This window comes from Sarcophilus harrisii, chromosome 3, assembly GCF_902635505.1.
Source record: "Sarcophilus harrisii chromosome 3, mSarHar1.11, whole genome shotgun sequence".
Lineage (NCBI taxonomy): Eukaryota > Metazoa > Chordata > Mammalia > Dasyuromorphia > Dasyuridae > Sarcophilus > Sarcophilus harrisii.
In genome coordinates this window covers 14,759,911-14,782,444 of record NC_045428.1, presented here as the reverse complement: position 1 = coordinate 14,782,444, position 22,534 = coordinate 14,759,911, and the positions used below count along the sequence as shown (strand labels likewise).

At 39.9% G+C, this 22,534-nt stretch overlaps 1 protein-coding gene across 1 annotated transcript in view; it reads right to left on the bottom strand.

Annotated features, from left to right (window-relative positions):
- Positions 1-3,009, bottom strand: part of KCNAB1 (potassium voltage-gated channel subfamily A member regulatory beta subunit 1) — a 315,195-nt gene extending 312,186 nt beyond the window's left edge. Inside the window, exon 1 of the mRNA XM_003766209.2 lies at positions 2,663-3,009. Within this exon, the coding sequence (XP_003766257.1) occupies positions 2,663-2,883 (221 nt within the window). The 5' untranslated portion in view covers positions 2,884-3,009. The remainder of the gene's footprint in view (positions 1-2,662) is intronic.
- Positions 3,010-22,534: the final 19,525 nt, after the last annotated feature.

Genomic DNA, 22,534 nt, shown 5'->3' with positions numbered 1-22,534 from the left:
TTCAGCTAGAAGTGTTGAGAGATATCTCTTCAGATCATTGATTTTTAGATTACTCAGAATGCATCTGGTTCCAATCAACTGAAGAAGAAGCTAGGAATGAATGCTGGATTTTGACTCAGAGGTGTGCCCCTGTCTCCCCCTTCCCCTTCTCTCTGTTTCTGTCACTCTCTTTCTTTGTCTCTCTGTCTCTGTCTCTTTATTTCTCTCTTACACTGTTTTTCTGTCTCTGTGTCTCTCTATATCTCTGTCTCTCCCTCTCTTCTTGTCTGCCTCTCTGTCTCTGTCTTTGTCTCTCTCTGTCTCTTTCTCTCTCTCTCATTCTATCTCTCTTTTATCTGTCTTCTTCAAACTGTGATTGATAATATGAGCTGTGTCCTTTCCACTATCCCTCATAAAACTGCAAAATAATCACCTCCCTCTTGTGATCTTTTAGTGGCAAATGAGTCACTCTTCCAGCCCTAAATCTATGGCTTTTGAGGAGAATTTGTGAAAGGAAGAGGACAAATTTCAATGTGATGTAGTGGAAGGGAAGAGGGCCAGCTCTGGAGTTAGAGGATATATGTTCAAATGCCACTTTTGAACTGCATTGTGACCCCCGAGTCTTGGTTTCCTCTACTTATAAAATAAAGGGGTTAAACAAGATGGTCTCTGAGACTCCTTCCAGTCAGAGTTCTATGATCCCAGGTAGACCTTTTGGATATATTTGAACTTATCTCTCATGAGTTAGTGGTCATGGATGGTACTTGCTAAGGAAGAATAATAGTGATACTGAAGGGCATTTCAGGGAGCCTACATAACCAATGAATGACTCAAAGGATCAATTGTCAGATGACCAACTGACAGAAAAAGGAAGAGTTGCAATTTTCTAGCATTAATTGATGATTGCTTTTCAAGCAAATTTGCAAGCATAATATAATGTGGGGAAAACAGAAAGATTTACTACCAAATCTAATATCATATATTGACAATGGAACTTATAAAACCTCAATTGAAGCCCCAGAGAATAACAGATCCCAACAAACCGAATCACAATTAACCAGGAAACATTCACAAGAAGGAAGATATATTTTCTGTCAATAAAAATCATCCTCTTTGGTCCCGTTCATAAAATTGGAGATGCGTGGGCAAGTTTAAGATACCTGCCTTAAGCTTAGGGTATTGAAAATCTCACTAGCCATTTCATCCTAGTGCCAACAGTTTTCAGTCCCACACGTACCTTGCTGCATTCATAAAGCAGGGAGTCTGGATCTATGCCACAACAGCAGCAAATCTCAATGTTTTATAACTGCAACATAACTTATAGAACTGCCATTGACAGGGATTTGGCACATGTCTAATTTTCAGCAGGTTATGGACACAATGGTTAATGGCATTCACATCGCTACCTAGAGCTAGTCTAGTACATGCTATATATGCAATTAGAAAAGATTACATTCATGTTAACTTCAACTGAGACCTTAAATAAGGCCTTCAATCAATCAATCAATCAATCATACCCTCTAAAGATCAGTTTGCTTTACCCTAAGGTTTCAAGGACTCTTCACAAAGAAACTTCTTTAAAGGGCAAGTTGAATAACAATGTTTTCAGATTCCATTTTCACAGACCACATAGAAGACATGACTGTTTGCATTCATTATTTTGGTTGTATCAAAAATCCCTTTCACCATAAAGCAAGGCTAGTAAGAGGAGAGACTGCTCAATTGAAAAGTGAGGGTCAAACACACGACTTATACATTTGTACCGAGAAAACAGTAAACAGAGAGGTTTTTTTCCTAGTTTCTTTTGCTCCCTGTATGCTTTTTCAGAACCTTAAGTGCACTATCAAAGAAACAGAGTGGAAATATTTAGTAAATATTGATTAAATTGTTCAGAAGGGGTCAAAAGAAGAAAGTAGCTCCCCAACAAGTGAACAGAAGTTAAACAATTATGTAATAAAATGCTTAGGAGATCAAATCATCTATTGTTAAGGAGCAACATCAGGATAATACTGAAGTAACAGTCTTGTTAGTGCCTTCGTGTATGTTTTTGTTTTTAAAGGTCTTCAAGAAACCTGATCGTTTTCAGCACCATGGTTAGCGCTTTGCCCATCTTTCACTACGGTTTATCCCCAGTGGTACAGATTTTTTTTTTTTTTTTAAAGGACAGTTGCTTTGATTTATAAAACTGTCCTAACAAAACTTCTGGAAGAGCTACGCAAAATATTTATTACCTAAGGTTTTCTAAAAATAAGCATCTCCACAGAACTACCTCTGAAACGACTTTGGGTAGTAGAAATCCTGTTCAATTGTCATAGTAACTACCGCATCTCTCATTCCCCTCATGCTAGCTCCAAATAGGACAAACATATTTTCCCGTTGAAAAACTACTCTGATTTAAACACCGGGTCCTAGCAGTCCCGTTATTTCCTGCGTGTTCGAATTTATACGGTTCCTTGGGTGTCTGTGACACTTTAAAATACATTAAAAACAGGCCACACTTAAAAAAAAAAAATCCTGACGTTACTTTTAAAAATCTTCTAGTCTTTAAAAAAGAAAGAAAGAAAACTGTCAGCACTTTCCCTTCTTTTTTTCAAAAAAGGAAACCAGGGTATTATTTCTTTCTCTTTTGCATCGTTAATTCTATGCATGCAAAGAGCAGAACCGAGTAATGCTGCGGCCATACCTATATTTCATGCCAGTCTGCTTGGCAGTTGACTCTTTCAGAGAAATATGATGCTGAGGCGTGAACGTTCCCAAACTTCGAGCGATGATAGCGACCGTCCGGAATTTCGCCCGGGCCGCATTGACTACATTCGGGGCGCTGGGGTTCTGTTTGCTCAGAAGTCTGTCTTCACCATTGCGACTCTTCAGATTGTGCTCTGTACATGCTATGGAGACTTGCATCGCTCCCCCGATAAAGCGATGTTCCCAGCCCGAGTGTGGGTCCACACGGGAACCTTCTTAGGATCGGAGAAAACAGCCACGGGCTGCTGAGCGATTCGAGGTTTGCCTCTTTCCCCTCCCTCCTTCTTCTCGCCCTCCCTCCCTCCCTCCCTCCCTCCCTCCCTCTCTCGAGATGCTCTCAATGGCAGCTTGGGCTCCCCTTTTCCCAGCTGCCTCCCAAAGTGCGGGCGCCACGAGTCTCGGCTTGGCGCAGGACGAGGGACGGAAGGAAACAGCCCGTCCCCGAACTCGTTCACCCCGGGCTGGGACGCGGGGAGGGCCGGGAATTGCCCTCGCTGGATTGGACAGCTGGGTCCGAGGCTTTCCGAAAGCTCGAAGCTGTGCAGTGGCGGGCGAGCTGGGCGGCCCGAGGGCCGGCGCGCCTCCTCGCTGCCTCGCCGGCTCCGAAGCAATGCGGGCAGCCGCCGCGTACCGCAGGATGGCTCGCACGCCCCGCGGACCCCGAACGCGCCTCTGGCTGGCTCAGCCCCTGAACCCGGCGCGTCTAATCACAGGCGAGCCAGTCTCCCGAGCCCAGGCGTAGCCATTGGTGCGTGCGTGTGTGTGTGTGTGTGTGTGTGTGTGTGTGTGTGTGGGGGGGGGAGAGATTGAGAATGAGTGTGTGTGTGTGTGTGTGTGTGTGTGTGTGTGTGTGTGTGTGCGAACGAGCCCCCCTTGGCCGATACGGCTGCGGCAGCTGCTCAAGCCCCTGCCTCGCACATTTCCAGCCTGGGAGCGCCCGCTAGGAAGAGCGGAGGAGCTCGCCCAGCCCCCACCCGCGTGGCTTTGCAGCCTTTTTCTGACTGCCTGAAAACCCGGCCTTTGCCTTTGTGGGTGAGGGGAAGGGGAGCCAAAGCACTGTCCGCAGCTCCCGGCCCGGAGCGATCCTGGGCGGGGAGACTCCGGCCACCCGCCACCGACGGGAAATGGGGGGAAGTGGAGGCGGAGGGCGCTCAAGGGGCACCTGCCGCCCGCGGGCACGTGGCCCGCAATTAGCGCACGGATTCTTCACCCACAGGCAGGGCCCGCGCCCCGGGGGATCAGGCTTTGCTCGGGGTTCGTTTCACCATTGCGCGTTATCCGCAAAGCGGTCACTTTGAAGTTTTCCAAAAGCTCCTATGGGAGGTTCTGGGAGTCAGGACTGGTAAACTCCTTGTTTGCCGAAGGCTCCTATTCAAATGGCCGGGGTGGCGTGGAGTGAGCTCCCTTCCTGTACTGAACTACTGGGATGCTGGGTAATCTCTACGGCCGTATAGGGTGACCTGGCTGTGCCCTGGCCAGCGGAAGCTAACCCTTAGCAGGTGGCCCTTAGGTCGACGGGAATCCTCGGGGCGAGTCCTCAGCCTCGGCCCTGGGAAACCACAAAAACAGTTCCCAAGTGAACGCTGTCAGCAAGTCACCGCTATGAGCACTGGGCCGGGGTCACGGTGCCAGGTACTGGGGGGGGGGGGGGGGGGGAGGAGGAGGAGAGGGACAGTGGCCAGTTCCCTTTCTTCGATGTTTTTGCAAAGGAACAAAACTACTTACACGTTATTTTTCCAAGTCTAGGGATGTTTCTATACACTTCCTAAAGTTAAGGAAAAGTAAATTATATATAGACAGCAGCTAGGTGGCACAGTGCATGGAATACATCCAGGTCCTAAAGTTAAGGAAAAGTAAATTAGAGAGAGAGAGAGAGAGAGAGAGAGAGAGAGAGAGAGAGAGAGAGAGAGAGAGAGCAGCTAGGTGGCACATTGGATGGAATGCCAGACCCGAAGTCAGGAAGACCAGAGTGCCAATTGAAGTTCCACACTAGCTGTGTGATCCTGGACAAGTCACTTAACCCTGCTTGCCTCAGTTTCCTCATCTGTAAAATAGCTGAAGAAGGAAAGGGTAAAGTATTCATTCCAGTCTCCTTGCCAAGAAAAGCCCAAATGGGGCTAAAGAGAGTTGGACTTGGCTAAACGAAAATAAATTAATGTAATTTGATGTACTTCAACTCAACAGGTACTTATGGAATGATTATATGCTGGGTGTTTCATATTAGACGATCCCTGTCCTCCAGGAGTTTTACAAGCTGTTAAGGAAAGGAGACACAGAGAGACAGTGTAGTGTGAGAGAGACCTGGTTGAATTCAGAATCAAGAAGACTTGGGTTCAAATCCTGCCTCTGATAGATGTCGGTGAGCACATGTGACTATAGCATGCTAACTTCTCAGTGCTACCGGAAACTCTAAAACTAAGGTGTAATGGAGCTGCCATCTGTATCTCTGTGGGAGATTTTCCATGCCAGGCGCTGTTGACCCCATCCATGAATTCAAGACTTTACAAATCCAGATCCTCTCCTCTCCTCTCCCCCACAAAAAGACAAATGATAACATGGTATTGCTTGTGATTAAGAGCCAAAATGACTAAAGAAGGGAATGTGTTGTAGGAATTCAGAGCAGAGAGAAAGCTGTGGGCTGTAGTTATTGGGAAAGACTTCTTGAAGGCGGTAAGATTTGCAGGGAGCTCTGAAAAATGAGGAGGACTTGGATGAAGAGAGGGAGAAGCCTTCTGGTAGGAGGTATGGAGAGATTCAGGACAGCTTTTCAATAGAAATGAAATATTCACTCAAGCTGGTTTTAGGCAGCACCTAATGACCAAACTGATCTTCCATGTCCCTTGTCTGTGATTGAATTGACCAAATAAGGAGTTATTTGGGTCATGAATATGATATGTCAAACCAACTGCTGATCACTTTTAAACTCGGAATTAATAGCTCAAGATTCAAATCTTGCTTTTCCACTAATTAGCTTCAGGATCCTGAAGCCCCCTGGATCAATGCTTACATCTGCTTTCAGGTTTCTCATCTGGGCTCATCTAGAGCCCAGTATTTGGGGCATTTTGGTTTCATTGGCCCCTTTGGGGAAGCTTTGGGAAGCCCATGGTCCCCATTATTCTAGTTGATAGGAGAATTTTTAAAAATCGATATTATAATACACTGAACATAATTAGAAGCAGCTAGTATAATTTTATTTTGAAGTATTTCATTTTCTTTGCCTTATGGATTAAAAAAAATGCACATATGGATTGCCTTAACTTCAATCTTCAAGGCTCTTCTAATGTTGAGATTAACAAATTGCTTTACTCTTTAATCTTCACAACAATGCTGTGAGGCAGGTACTATTATTTCCCCCTAATACATGAGAAAACTGAGACAGAAAGAGCTTATGTGACTTGCCCGGGCTTACATAGCTATTAAGTATCTGAGATAGGATTCTAGTGTTCCTGGGTAAACACTTTAAGACAAAAAAAATCAACCCATATTTTTGATTCTCAAGAGTAAGAAAATAAGAATAGCAGATTCAAAAAAAAGAGGAGACTGTGAGAATGTCATTTCACAAATACACACACACACATAAATACAGATGTTGAGGGAAAGAAAAATAGAAGGAACAGCTTTTGAATAGCTTTATTTTTTTCATTCAACTTGAGTATCTGGAAAGAATGTAAACACAGACAGGAGAAAGAAATGGAAGGAAAAAAAAGAATAATAGAAAATTAAAAAGGGCATGAGAAGAGTGGAGTGTTATCCTGTATTTTTCTGAGGAGACTCAAGGGAAAGTCAATCACTCAGGACCTGTAGGGCTGCTAAGTGTGGAGATCCCCTGTTCCTGCTGGAAGAAGAAGGCAGGAGTGGGCGTAGTGATGGAATACCATCAAGGGAGCTCTGGTGAGACTCAACTACTTAAAAAAAACCACACAATCTCAGCTTTGTGGGCAACTGTAGCTTTATAAAAAAGAAAAAGTCAAGAAAAAGCATGATAAGAGTTAAGTACTCTTAAAATAAAGAGATTTGAAAGATGCTTAAATCTTGAAAGCCCTTTATTTACAATTAAACACCAGTGGATTTGTCAAGTATACACACACACATAGTGAATAGCTACTCCCTCTCTCCTTATATCTGTAACTTCTTGCATTCTAATTTTGATTTTGAGAGATATATGTTATATATAGACATGTATATGTACACATACAGTGCATATAAATGGATAGCACTTAGCATAATACTTGGAACACAGTACGTATTTGAGGAATATTTATTCATTGATACCATTGAGATTGAGAATCTCTCCTAATTCTCTAGATTAGGGGTGGAGAATATCTAGCAGCTACTGTATAAGATCCAGGAAATCATTTGATCTGGCCCTGTAGAGACAACCACAAGTGATAATGAACCGAAAGCTAAGCACGACAACCTCCCATTGGTTGAGTTTTTAAGTTGATAATTTTGTATGACCTGAGAAAGATGTTATGAATATTCAAATGTCCTTGGCAGAAAAACAAACACTCCTCAACCCTGCTCTGAACGAAACAAATGCCTCCCCAAACCCCAAGAATACACACCCGTAGCAATCTCGGAACTCTTCTGCTTTTCCCAAACTTGTTCAACTTGCCCAGGGCAAATGGAACAGTCACTAAGTCTCTGGAATAGAGAAATCAGAGAGTGGTTGGCATTCAGAAACTTCATGCTGAGTTGCTTCATGTTAACAGGCCACATGCTAATTAAACTGGTGAAAACAGCTGTCAGCTATGTGTGATTTAATTGTTACACAAAAGGATTTGAAGGGTTTTTCTCCTTCGGTTCTGAAGCTTTCTTGGGTTTCAAAAGAAACATGGCAAATACTTGTCCTAAATGTCTTTGTTCTCTCAGATGATTCTGTTAGAAGAAAACTTAAAAATCAGCCCAGCAAAATCTGGCTTTAAGTTGGAATTTGATCAGAAGTGGCTATCCCTCTGACCTCTGATTCTCCTCTTCCTTAGTCCATTAATGTGTTCATTTATCATTTTTAAGTGTCTTCTGTGTACAAGTCATTTATTCTCCCTTAAGGAAAATACAGAAAAAGTCCTTTTGTTCATTGCCAAGAAAGAATGAAAAATGGAGGAGGTAGCTATAAACGCTACATAGAAAGAGAGGATAATGTGTACAGGGCAGTTATTAAAATATCACAATTATTTTCTCCAACCATCAATATGATCCAACTCTTTCAACAAAGAAAGAAAGAAAGAAAGAAAAGAAAGAGCAGGGAAGGAGGGAACGAAGGAAGAAAGGAAGGAAGGAAAGAAAGAAGGAAGGAAGGAAGGAAGGGAGGGAGGGAGGGAGGAAGGAAGAAAGGAAGAAAAGAAGGAAGGAAGGAAGGAAGGAAGGAAGGAAGGAAGGAAGGAAGGAAGGGAGGGAGGGAGGGAGGAAGGAAGGAAGGAAGGAAGGAAGGAAGGAAGGAAGGAAGGGAGGGAGGGAGGGAGGGAGGGAGAAACAAACCAAGACCTATTAAGCACTTACTTTGTGCCAAGTACTTTGTGCTAAATAAGCATTGAGTTGACAAATACAAGCAAACAAGATAGTCCCTACATCAAGAAGCTTATATTCTAATAGGGGAACTGGAACAGGGGAAGAGGAAGGCTACTTAAGTGAAGAAAATAGGTGGAGAAATCTGGGGAGTGAATTAAATCAGGAGTGAATTAAGCATGGCTGTGACTCCTTATGAAACAATGGTTCAAAGGGTTGTCTGTCCTTTTTTGAAGAGGATCTTGACTATTCTTTACTGAGGACATAATAGATCCTTAATAAATGCTTGCTTTATTACCTGGGCCAAGTTATTTGGATCAGGAAGACACCTTATAGAATATCTTCTCCAATAGTTTCATTTTACAGATGAGGAAAACAAGTCCCAGAGACTTAGGCATGCATCTTTATCATAAAAAGTTGTCAAATGTCTTTCTAAAATCTAATGACTCTATAACCATAGCATTTTCATAATCTATCAGATTAGTAATCCGTCAAAAACAAGTAATAAAATTAGTCTGTCATGTTCCACTGTTGAAAAAGCCACGATGTTCCATTGTGATCACTACTTCCTTTTCTAAATATTCACTAACTATCCCATTATTAATGAATTCCATAATTTTGCAAGGAACCAAGTCAAGTTTACTGATCTAACTGGCCTTACCTTACAAACTACTCACTTGCTTTTTCTTTTCTTTTGAAAATCAATATAATATTTGCAAGTCTCCAGTCTTGTAGTCCCTTCCAAGAATCCAATGATTCTTCCCTGTCAATGGTTCAGCAATAACATGTCTAGATTCTTTTAGAACATTAGTCATTCTCTTTATATATTCTTACTTATCTCAAGTGTCTGGTCACCCACATGACAAGGACATTGAGAAAACCTTGTAAAAATTGTTCCATAATCAATTTCTAAATTCAGTATTGAAGAAAGTTTATTCTTCCTCTGAGTCATAAAGGATTCAGGAAGATGACTAAAACTTTTGATTGACTAAATCTTTATGGTTTGGAGCCTTTAAGAAAATCTTGTCAGGAGATATCTCTAATTCACTTCATGGTTTTATTTTTAAATCCCTAGAACTAAGAAATGACACTTTTTCAATTATTTGTTGACCCTTAGGTCAATTAAATTCTCCACAAGGAAAGTAAGAACCATATTCTTTTGCTCATTTCTCTAGGGATTTTATGCTGTATATCCAATTGGAAGGCAATGCAAGCAGGAGCCAAGAAACGTTTCATGGTACACCCAAACAGCATAAATATAATTCAGAATGGATAGGAATCTTGATCTGAAAAATTGTCAAGGATAGCATGCAAATGTACAGATGGTGCACTATTCTCTTAGACTAACATTTGTTTGCAAAAGAGGAGTTGTTAGAGTGAGATGAAGGTTTTTTCAAGATTCATTTTAATGGGCTTGATGAGTATTTATGCTCTTAAACATTCTGAACAAACCACGCAAATAAACACAGACATAAACTAGTGACATCATTTCAGGAAAATCAGGAGAACCTAATGCACTGTGCCTCCCCACTCCCACTTTAATCCCTCTTTCTAGACTCATAGTCAGAAACACAGAAGACCTTAGAAGTCATCTAGACTCATTTAGGGTTAAGCTAATGCATTCAAGTTCACGGAACTAATAGAAATATAGAGGTAGTCCTAAAACCCACGTCCCCAACTCCAAATCTAACATTTTTCCCACTCCCCAAACTGCTTCCTCTTTCTTTGTCCTATATCAGGTTGTCTGGGGACACAGAACATTCCAACGAGAAAATTCTGAAAGAATCTTTAATACAAATTTCTCCTTTTCCTAGACACAGGCTCAACACCTAAAGTTAAGGACAAGTCATTAATAAGAATTGGAACTTCAATCCACAATACAGGTCCTTCTCTTCAGAATTCTATTCTGCTATCACATCAAATAAGTCAACCGATCAATGCATATGTTTTATACTTATATTCTTGGTATATAGCACACTTAGAACACTGCAGGTATCTTGTAAATTCATGTTGATTTGATTGATTGAGCTCCAACTATCATTTTCAATGGCTATAAATGTAAAATGTTTACATGTTTAATGACTTTTAGTCAAGTTAAACATTTTGTGTCTATTGATGTCTCTGATTGGTTGAGGTTCTTTTCCCCTCCATTAAAGTCTTATTATAGTGTCTTCACATGGTTCAATCTGGCCCCGTATTCCTAAAGTTTGTGTGACCAAACTGTGAAGCTTCTGGATACATATATTGTAAGGTTGCATGTCCCTTGTTTGAAGAAATCAAGCTAAGTTTGAACTAGCACCATCTATCCAAATGTAACTTCACAGGGAGATATATTTGGGCCAGAGCAGGTCATGAAGACTATATATTAAGGAGTAGAGATTTCCATCATCAAAAGAAGTTCCCACATCTATGAAATCCAGGTTACTTGAAGTTTTAAAATTTTGCCTTGAGCCAAGACGGGGAAAACGAGTTCAGAAAGGAGTTTGGGATGCAGAGAGCTTATTGTTTTCTGCAGATTGAATTAGTATTCCAAAACTAATAGCCATTATTGATCTTTGCTGTTTCTTTATATTTTGTCATTTTTGTTATAACAAGATTATATAGAATTGAAGATTTAGGGTAAAACAATAAGAAAAATTCATACATCAGAAGTAGCTTTCTTAGGTCTAGAGAGATTTGCAAGAACTGATGCTAAGCAAAATGAATAGAACCAAGATAGCAACTGTTGTACACAGCAACAACAAGATTATGTGATGATCGATTCTGATGGATGTGGCTCTCTTTAATAATGAGGTGAATCAAGCCACTTCCCATGGGCTTGTGATGGAGAGGGCCATCTGCACCCAGAGAGAGGCCTGTGGGAACTGAGTGTGGATCACAACATAGTATTTTCATCTTTTTGTTGTTGTTTGCTTGTATTTTGTTTTCTTTCTCATTTTTTTTCTTTGTGATCATATTTTTCTTGTGCAGCAGGATAATTGTGGAAATCCGTATAGGAAAATTGCACATGTTTAATATATATTGGATTACTTGTTTCTAAGGGAAGGAGTGGGGAGAAAGGAGAGAGAAAAAATTTGGTTCTGCAAGGTGAATGTTGAAAATTATGCATATATTTTGAAAAGAAAAAGAAAAAAAAGTATCTTTCTTTGTCCCCTGACACCTGGAGGTATCTCTTTAGGGTATTTTTTCTTCCATTTACTTAAAAAATAAAAATGGCCAAATGTGAAACTTGATAGATCTCTTCCAATTTAAGCTCTCTCTTCTTCAGAATGTAAAATGCTAAGGAAAAGTCACGATGAGAAATCCCTCAGCCTTGGGTGACTAAGGTTTATTGTTTTGATATCTTACTTTAATTATATTTTCAAGATATGTATTAAAGAGTATTATGAACTAGTTTTTCCCATGCTGTTCCTGCTGTGTAGTGTGTTTTGGATCATCTCACATGGGTTTGCTTTGTTCAGCAGCCAGATTTTAAAGTCATCATTATCAATAAGCATTTGTGTAAGCATGTATGAGGAACTTTGCGAGGCATTGGAAATAGAGAAACAAATGCTACCATCCCAACCTCAGGCTTAAGATATAGCTGAGGAGATGGTCAGTCATTCAACCAGAAATTATTAAGTGTTGACTACGTACCTGGTACCATGGTAAGCACCAAGGATACAAAACTAAAAATAAATTCAAGCCTACCCTCAAGCAATTTGCATTCTCTTGGGGAAGGGACAACATGCACACATTTGCATTATCCTATACAGCTGCACTTCTCAGACTTTGGGGCCCTGAACACTTTAAAAAATTGTCAAGGACTCCAAAGAGTTTTTATACGTGCCGTATCTTTGAATACTTACCACATTAGATTAAAAGTCTTGGTATTATGAAAACAGTTTTGACCTGTTGGATCTCCTCAAAAGGTCTTGGGGACCCTCAGAAATCTCCAGACAACATTTTGTTGCTGCTATAAATTCTCGAAAATGTCTGTCTTTGTGAATTAAAATGTAGCTAAGAGTCAATTATCTCATGTTTATTGGATATACTACTTCATTAAGATCTCAGGGATTTGTATTTGTAGGTTCCCATCCAAGTCAAAGCATATTCATATTTTCTAGCCTAGTTAGATGAGTTTGAACACATAATCATATGGATATAGTGTATGCCTATATCTACATATATTAGATATGTATGTATACCACATTTTGCTGTGCAACCTTTTACTATATTCAAAGGCATCTTTAACTTACTTACACCCCAATTCTCTTCGATTCGAAAAACATTTATTAAATATCAACCATGTATCAAGCTCTGTTGTAGATGCTAGGGATATAAAAACCCAAATAAGATTGTTCCTGTCCTTGTAGATTTTATAGTTTACTGAGAAAAGCCATGTGATCACAAGATAAATTCAAAATCCATACAAAACCATTTCAAAAGGGGGCTGGTGGACTGGGGCAAGATCTCGCCCACAAAGTGGCAAGTCAGCTGAGCCTTGAAAGGAGATAGGGGTTCCAAGAAGCCCAAATGAGAAAAGAGAACATTCTGGGCAAGAAGAATGAATTGTTCAGAGGCAAAGGAAGTGAAAATGAAATGTTGTGGATGGGTGACTGAAAGCAGGCCAGTTTGGCTAAAACGTAGAGTGGGTGAGAAAGAATAAAGTATAGCCCTTCTGGAAGGCTAGGCTGGAGCCAAATTTCTAAAGACTTTAAATGCTAAACAAAAGACTTTGTATTGATTCTAGAGGCAATAGGGAGCTATTTAAGCTTCTTGAATAAGGGAGGATCAGGGTCAGGCCTGCATTTTAAGAACCATAAATGAGATGAATGACTAGAGACAAGGAAGCTAGTTCAACAGCCCATCTACGTAATCGAATCCTCTGACTTTCAAGGGATTTTGTTTTTATGTTAATTAGTAACTTTTTATGGTCTGTGTAGGGAAATAGAGCAACACCCTTGAACTGGAATGGGAATCCTATAAGAAAATCCATAAACTTGACCTAACTGTTTCAAATAGGAAAAGCAGCCAGTAATTGGGGGTTGAGAATCTAGAATCTGTCTTTGAGAGGTGGCAAAATAGTTGATGGGACAAGATGCTGAACCTCCAGTCAAGTCCCAGCCCATAATTCACCAGTTTCATGACCTTGGATGAATAAATCGCTCTCTGAGTCTCAGTTTCTTCATTTGTATAGTGGGAATAGCAGCTTATTATCCAGCTTATATCAAAGGGTCATCGTGAATAATAACTACAAACCTTAAAGCATCCTAGAAACATGAGTTGTCATTGCTATTATTTGTCATTAAAACTGTTTTCTCTGAGGATTGAAAGATTAAGAATCTGTTCATTTGACCCTCAAAACAAACTTAATTGTAATCTTCCACCTAGATATTCTTCTTGTGAAATTTCTTTCACAGATTGATTTGCTGATTTGTAATGCTTTGAGATGGGATGTCATGAAGCAAAACCAACCTATTGAATTGGATTCCAAGGTAGCAGATCAGTTTCCCAATGGATCGAAATTACATTGAGGCAGACTTGGGTTCCACAGAAGGAATAATATTAGAACCAGAAAAAATGAGCCCCCCAGTTTTCAAAGACATAAGGATATTTGAAAAGCACAACCAAATCAGGGTATTCTGGGGAAAGTTGGAAGAGAACAGAAATCCAGTGACTTACACTACATCTCTCCCAAGTAGGAAGTTTTTTTAAAATCCTGGGCTCAGAGATTCTTTAGCAGATTCTACTGTTTGGAGCTTTGCCACAGTCCTCAAATAGCTAAGGTAAGTTCTTCATTTGGATTGGCTGCTGTTTTCATCTCACAGACTAAAGCTAAGCAGAAAAGAGATTGACTATGGCAAGCAATGATCTTTCACTGATGTCAGTGGGAATTTCCTACTATGAATAAAGATGCCTTTGGTCTTTTATACAGGAAGTTATAACATTCAAGATGAGCCCTCATGTCCCTCTATTCAATGTTGTCAGACTGACCTTTGCTAGCAAGAAAATCCTGACTGATCTGATTGAACTGCTACCAACAGGAGATGTTCCAGTGTACAATTCTAAAGATCTTTTCTGCCAAGAGATAACCAGACAAGACATTTCAGCCATGACAGACAAAAACCTAGCTTTCTGTTTTAAAAATAGTAAAAATAAAGAATCTAGGTTGGTTGAGAATAGGAAAGTGAAATCTATCAGCAGCAAGAGTGGTGAGATTACTAGAAAATCACCAATTGATTTTGCATTCAAAATAAAAATAAGTATACAATTGTTGCAAAAAAAGGCTTTCTTTAATTTGACGTTGGTAAGACATTTTCATTTTATCATCCATTCTGATGAGGAGGGACCCTGGGTTCCCAAATGCCATTTGAGTGAAAAATCTGGCAGATCTGACCAAACTGTTAGAAAAAAAATAAGCAAGTGATGGCATGATGCTTAAAAAAAATAATAGCAGCAGCAGCAACAATAATAATAATAGCATTTATTTATTGCAGTAAGAGTTTCAGTGTTTCACTCCTATTATCTTATTTGAGCCTGATCACACATAATGAGATGAATGATATTATAATTTTACAGATGACAAAACTAAGGCTGAGAGGATAAGTGACTAGCCCTTGGACAACAAATAAGCAAGTGTTGCTTATTAAGTATGTACACATTAATAGGCACTGAAGGGCCAATGGGTAGCATACTAGCACTGAAGTCAAGAGGATCTGAGTTCAAATCCAGCCTCAGACACTTAACATTATGTGACCGAAGGCAAATCACTTAACCCCAATTGCCTCACACACAAAAATAATAATAGGCACTGTAGGGGGCAAGGAAACAAATTCAAAAAAATACGATTATTTCTATGTTTTCACAAATGTAAAATATCAGAAGCAGGTCAAACTCAGATCTCCCTAATCCAACATTCTCCCCACTATATGTAGCTTGTCCCAGATAAGCCTAAGCCACCCTGGAAACTTTATATATCCATTTCACCAGGGAGTGATGGAGTCTTTGGTCACACAACTGCTAAATTTTATGTGTTAAATGTTTGAAGAGGGTTTTTAAGCCTTTTTGTATCATAAACCCTTCTAATCATCTGGCAAAACCTAGCAACTCCTCAGGAAGAAAATGTTTTTAGATAAAATAAAATGCAAAAAATCACAAAGAAAACTAATTATATTGGAATATAGTTATAAGAAAAATGAAGCAAGTCGATGGTACCAGGTTAGGATCCTTTTGAATGTTCTCACTCACAGGGGGTGGATGGGATACCCATATGGATGAAATCACATTGACTTAATGGCACAATATCCAAGCAAAGGAAATGGGGCATTTGCTTAAAATAGCATGCTAGGTAATATCGAGATCAGAATAAAAGCACATATTCACCGCACACTTTCTAAACTTCAGTTGTTCAAAATTCCAGTGAATTCAGGTTAAATGAATTCTCTCCTTTCCTTCTCCAAGGTAGTTTATCCGTCTAAGATTATAAACCAGTAGAGAAATAAAACAATCAAACCTAACAACAAGGACAACAAAAACAGGTCCATAGGATAGGAAAGGTAAATGCTACCCTCCAATCAGAATATAAATTCAGATATCATTTTTATGTTACAAATGCTACTTCCCAATCTAAATTTGTTCTTCATTTTCACCTACTGTGCTCTGCATGGGCTTTGGGAAAATGTATTTCCCAAAAGTCATTTTCCTCTTATAGTTTCTATGTTAGAAAAGCGATAATGGTTTAGATTTCTTTTAAAATTCTTTCCAAATGTTATCATATTGTTTTTTATGTTGTGTTTTCACATCGTTATCTTATCACTTGCTAAATGTTTTCTGAATATACTTTCCCATTTGATTTTCACAACAACCTTGTCAGATGGGGCAAATGTCATCTCCATCTTACAGACATCCAGGCTGACTTAATCCTGTTTAACAGGGTTAAGCGGCTTGTCCAGTGTCACTTAATTAATAAAGAAGGAAGCTAAAGTAAAACCCTGGTTTTAGGACTTCAAGGATTAAGGAGGGGAAGCTTTATGTCATTGTTTCTGCTGTTGTTTGAGGTTCTTTTTCAAAGAGGATGAATGATATTATGGGGTAATGTCTTGACTTGCTTGTGAGTTAAGTTTAAATGAGGAAGAAGTGCACACTCACTCTCTGTTTCAGACTCAAGTGGCAAAACAAAAAGTCAAGATGACTGGTGATCACCCAAGATACAGTGGGTGACCCCAGCATTTTCCATGCCTGCCAAACCCTAAGGGCTACATAGCCCCTGTTTCACAGCCATTGGAACAAAATGTTCTTATCCACCCATTCCACTGAGGCTATGGGAGAAGAGTCTTCACATGATTGGACTAGACATTCCCTACCCCACTGGCAGGTTTGAGATTTGTTGGTTATCCTCAATCTAGTTTAACCCATTAGCCAACTCAATTTTACCAGTGTGATCACTACACGCTACAGAGACTACTCAATTGCTCAATTTCAAACACAAAAACTTTTTTCTAGAGAGTTAGACATACCCTGCTAAAATTTTGTCTTTTCTTTTAAAATTTGAATGATTGAAGGCTTCCAACGGTTCTATAACCAACACCATGAGTTTATCTAATTACCTCAAATTTATTTTTATAAAATACTGTCATCCCTTCATCCCTCATAGACCATACTGAGATGCTTCTGTTTTCAAGTCACATTTACCTAATAACATTAATGGTCCCTAACTGTAAATAATGGTCTAGCTCACAGCCACCCTCATAGATAATGGATGGTTCTGTGTCAGCGATTTTAGATTGAGGAATTAAAATGAAAGTGGTTTGTTGGAACCATGAGAAGCAACCTATATATAGCCTTGCTAAGATATATAGGACATGCAGCTAAAAGGCATCGCCTACTAATGGGTTGTACCTTCCATAAATCTAAGCAAAGAGAAATGGAGGGAAGGAAGGGTACACATGTCACCAAAAGAGTGAAAATGAAGGAAGCCTGATAAATGAAGGAAGCCTGATAATTAATCTTCATTTTCTTTCAGAATCATAGAGATCATAACCTAACGGAAAAATAACTCAGATATTTAGCAATTTAGATTAAAAAGTCAATTTGGGATGGAGAACAAGGAGAGAAAGGGAAGAGCCATGAGAAGCTGGGTGTGGAGAATCACATCATCCAAGACAAGGTTAACTTTCTAACTGGAATAGGAACAATGTCACAATCTGCCTGAGCTCTTAGCAACTCATATTCCATCTGCTTTAAGGATTAGTTAAGAAAATAGAACCAAATGAAAGGTCACATTTCCCATGACAAATCTTTGTGCCTAAATAGCAAATATTTCAAAACCCTTCCACCGAGTTCAAGTAGAGTCTACTGAGTAAGTCTGAATAAAACTGCAAACAGATTTTTATGAGAAATGGCTGAGCTCCGCAAACATAGCACAAGGAAGAACATCTACTGTCTTGTAGTTAAAAAGGTAACTTGGGGTACATGGACTGTATTCCGTCCATATTGCCTTTGAGAGGGGGAACTTGACTGGTGTCCAAGTCCTGGTAATAACAGGCCACCAGGAAGATGGGCCAGCATACAGTATTGTTGGCAAAGGCCTTCAGAAGGAGCATATGGCCCTATCCCTTTCCCCAATGTCCATCCTTAAAATGCCATCCAACCCATCTCTCTCTGAGATATTTTCAGAAGAACCATCTTGGCAGAGTTACATGGAAGGACAAAGTGCCTTCCAGTCAAAATATGCTACAGAAATTATTCATTCAAATTAATCCTGTTCCCTCTTTTATCTGTTCTTCAAAGAAAAGAAAAACAGCTGGACATCAGCCTCCATCTAGACTTTTCATTTCCTTGAAGATTATTAGAGTACCTTTTAGCTTTCTCATCTTTAGATCAAATAGCACATTTATCAGAAAGTAAATTGTACCTTTTCTCCTCTAGATCTGGCTTATATAAAATTTGAGTTATGGCCTAAACTTTTCAGTGTATGCTTGTACATATACCCATATAAGTAGCATGGGGAAGTTTTCTAGGGATAAGGGGAATTGATTGAGATTCATAAATGACCTTCTACAGCAGCTAGGAAGTCTAATGGGTAGAGGGGTGAGCCCGGAGTCAAGAAATAACTGTGACCCTAGGCAAGTGATTTAATTTTTGCCTGCCTCAGTTACCTCAGCTGTAAAACAGGGATCATAACCATCCAAGACTGTTATGAGAATCAATGAGATAAGATCTGTAAAACATTAGCATAGTGCCTGGTATTATAGTAGGCCCTCAAGAAATGCTTGTTTCTTTCATTTCCTCCCCAAAATTAATCCAGTTGATGCAGTGACTGAGTGTAATGAGAAAGTAAAGGAGAAAAATGATGTTGAAAATCTTAAAGGAGGCCCAAAGAAGGGTCTATTTTTGTTACCCTTTTGTAAACAATTTCAAAGTTCATGAAGTTCTCCAGGTAAATTTGCTGACATTACAGAGTAGCTAGCAATGGCCTAAGGATGAGTTATACCAATGGCAACTCTTTCCTCTCTAAGGAATAAGGCAAAACAGGAGACGGGTCTGATGACTATGAGCTCAAGCGGTAGAGAACAGAGTCTATGATGGAAAAAGAACCCAGCCATTGAAAAGAAACTGTTCTTTCCCTGGTTGGGAGGGGTTCCCTCTCTCTCTTTTCTCCCTGTTCAGCTGTGACACTTTAAAGTAGAGATAATCACCTGGTAAGAGGCATAGTATTCAGTGAACAGAAGACTGAGGTGGTCAAGTTTCAAGCCAGAAGAAGCTTTCTAAATCAAGAATTAGCCCTGGCTTCAGGAGTAGAGCTGCTGAGAGGGACAGGGAACCCAACTGAATGACCTGCCATTCAGAAGTGATGAACCTTCCCTAAATAATCCACAGATCTCAGACAGTTGGGATCTTCACACCCAAAGCTGATGGTTCCCCAGGAGATTTAACTGATGTTCGCCATTCTTCCAGCCAAGCCATCAGACTAGGAGTATCTTTTTCCAGAGGTTGGTCCCACCTAACTGCAGCTCTTTTGTCTCTGTCTGTCCTAGTAACATTCAGCACTAGATCCCCTCCTCTTTAGGGTGATTTTCTATCAGAAAGAGATCCATTGTACCTTTGCTGCTAGTGGAGAAGCATACAAATTATGGACATTGATGAGCACCATAAAAAAGTTGGCTAAAAATCTCAGCTGGCCCATACCCTAGGATCAAGGGGCCACATCTGAGTCATGAACCAAATGTTGAAAGCTAGAATGACTTATCTTCAACAAAAATGAAATAGACATAATTAGTAATGATGAAATTTAATCAATCACTTACTAGGTACCATGTCCTGTGCTAGGCACTGAAGATACAAGAAAAAAGTGAAAAAACTCTGCCCTTGGGAGCTAGCACAGTGTTGGGAAGACATAAACATATCTGTACTAAATAAACATTTTTGCATATGGAAATATAGGAATGGACAGACACCAGCATGAAAAGATCAGGAAAGACTACAGGTAGAAGCTGTTGCTTAAGCAGAGTTTTGATGGAAGCAAGGGAATCAAAGAAAGAGATCTGAAGGAGTGGTGCACTCCAGGAACTGGGCACCACTTTTGTAAAGCCGTACAAAGAGGAGAAAAAGAAATAAGCATTTATATATTGCCTACCATGTGCCTAAGTATTTTACAAATATTGTTTGCTTGATCATCACAACTCTGGAAGATAGGCACTGTGATTATTTCCATTTTACAGTTAAAGAAACTGAGGCAAACAAATTAAGTGACTTGACTCAGATCATGTAGTTAGTAAATATCTGAAGATAGATTTGAACTCAGGTCTTCCTGACACAAATTGACAAGAATTAGGGCTCATCAAATATTTTCCCTTTAGATTATAGATAAGGAAACAGGATCAGAAAGACAAAAGTCACTTCTCCAAAGTCACAAAGCTAGTAAATGACAGATCTAGCTTTCAAAGTCAAGCTATTGGCTCTGAATCCACTGCTTTACCACACTAATTCATTTCACCATTATTCTGTGAATCTCCTTCGTGTACACTCAAGTCACAGAACTTGACTAAGAATGTACAGGAGAAATTGGATTATTTTGTGAAAAATGAAAACGCCATTCATAACTCACACATTTTCTTTTGTGTATTGTCTTCCCCATTAGATTCTAAGTTCCTTGAGGGCAGTATTTGTCTTTGTATCCCTAGCCAAGTACTTAGTAGAAGATCAACAAATGCAGATTGAACTAAATCAAACAGAAGGGCTTCCCCCTAAGGGTAGACAATCACCTTTGGTGAAAGTAAGCTGAATCAGGTCCCTCTCCTAATTAGCCCAGTACAACAATCAACAGCCACGTATCTTCTTCCCAAACCCAGCATTGAATGGTGGAAAGGTAGGAAGTGCCTGAGATCTCTAGCTTCAATTGACCATCAGGCACCAAGTCTCAGGTGTCTTAGCCAAGAATCGAAAAGCTCCATCAACAGGAGCTGATGAACCTGCCATATAAATACATTGGCAAATACCCACACCATTGGCTCAGCCACAGTACTGCAGAGGAAAGGCAGAGCCATTTCCCAAGATTACACAGGAAATGACAAGTGCCACAAACTCCATAAACCGAATCATGTCAGTATCCCCGATTGAAAGGGAGACAGAGCTAATGGCATTTTCTATGTGTTTCCAGCCTCTGTCCAACTGCTTAAATCCTGGATTAAGATTGTTGCTTTTGTACCAGATGTGACTCCCCCAGCCTTCATAATCATAAAAACCATCACCTTGTCGTTTGGAGAGGCCTTTTCCCTCTATCTACAAGAGGTGTTTCTCTTCCTGGCGGCTCCTCACCATGTTAGCTTTGTTCCTCCGATTCGTTCTGATTCTCATTATCTTAGAGTTTAATTACAGAACGTCTTGGGAAGGAACCTTAAGTCATTTAACATTTGTTATGCTACAGAACACAAAATGGAAGCACCTAATTGATGAGTCTGTCTTGTTAGGCTGCTACAAGTACAGGGAACCTTGTAAAACAAGTGGCGTTGGGGAGCAAACGCGTCTTTTGGGTCTTCCGCCCATCATGCATGTGTGCCTACATTAAGAGCAGATGGATGCTGGAAATCGATCGTGATTCAGAACGGCAGAAACAGGCCATGAGTTTTCCTCTTCAGAAATCGACCTTTCACAATGAGCCTCCTTGCTGGTCCCTTCCCCATCCCTGTGCTCTGCAGTTTTGCACAGGCTGGATTTTCTCAGTGGAATGCTTTGATCCTTTACTTATTCTTGCCAGCCCCTTTTCCCTTGTATGTGCAAGTTAGCCAGAGCCTCTGGTATAAAATAAAACCTTTTTCCCAATCCATTATCATCTGTCCTCATCCTTTCCTGAAATTATTTTGTATTCTGCATAAATAGTGTCCCCCAAATCTTTAAAGCTTTTAAAGCTGAAAACTGCTTTAAGACTCTTATATACTAAAGGTAGCTGGGCAGTGGAAGAAGGAATTTCTTTACCCTATCTTGGGGAAATTGCAGCTCTGATTAATGCCTCTATACATAGTTTTCTTGCTCCCTCCCAAAGGAGGTAAGTTTCTTTTTGTCTCTGTATTCATGGGGCCTAATTCAGTGCCTAAACTGTAGAGTAGTCACTTTAGTGTGTTATATGTGTTGAATTGAACCTATTAAAGGAACCTCTACAATTATCTGGATTTTCCAGTTGATTTTGTATGTATGTATGTATATGCAAATAATATGTGCATGTATGTGTAAACGTGTCAAATGAGGGAGAGTTTCTAAACCATGTGCATAATTCTGGGAAAACAACTAGAATACTTTGGATTTTGAGGCAGCAAAGAAAAAGTCACAGTAAACTAGACATATTCCCATTGCTTTTAACTGTACTTTGCTTTCAGTGACAGAGATGACCCCAGTGCTTCTCTCCAAGCTACAAAACCTGAATCACTCAAATAATATATCAATAAAGGAATCCAATCATTAGTTGATCAAGTCTGCACTGAGCAAGTATTCTTCCTCACCCAGCAAATGAGTTGAAGATAAGAGGCAGAAGGAAAGTGCCATCTTCAGACCCTCATTTGCTAGCATCAAGCCTCGTGGCAGAGAAACAGAACTGAGTAGAGATCACTCATTGCTAGGGCACACTTTTCAAGCAGTCCCCAGATCTGCAAAATAGGGAATGGTAATACTGGTCATCACTTATCTCTCAGGATTGCCTTTGAAGACCAAATGAGCTGTAATTTTCTAAACCTTCATTCGCTAGAATATCAGCTAAATATTTTATTGGAGGAGAGGCTGACAATTTAAATATGCTAAAAAGTATACAATAAGTGCATACTAAGTGCCAAAA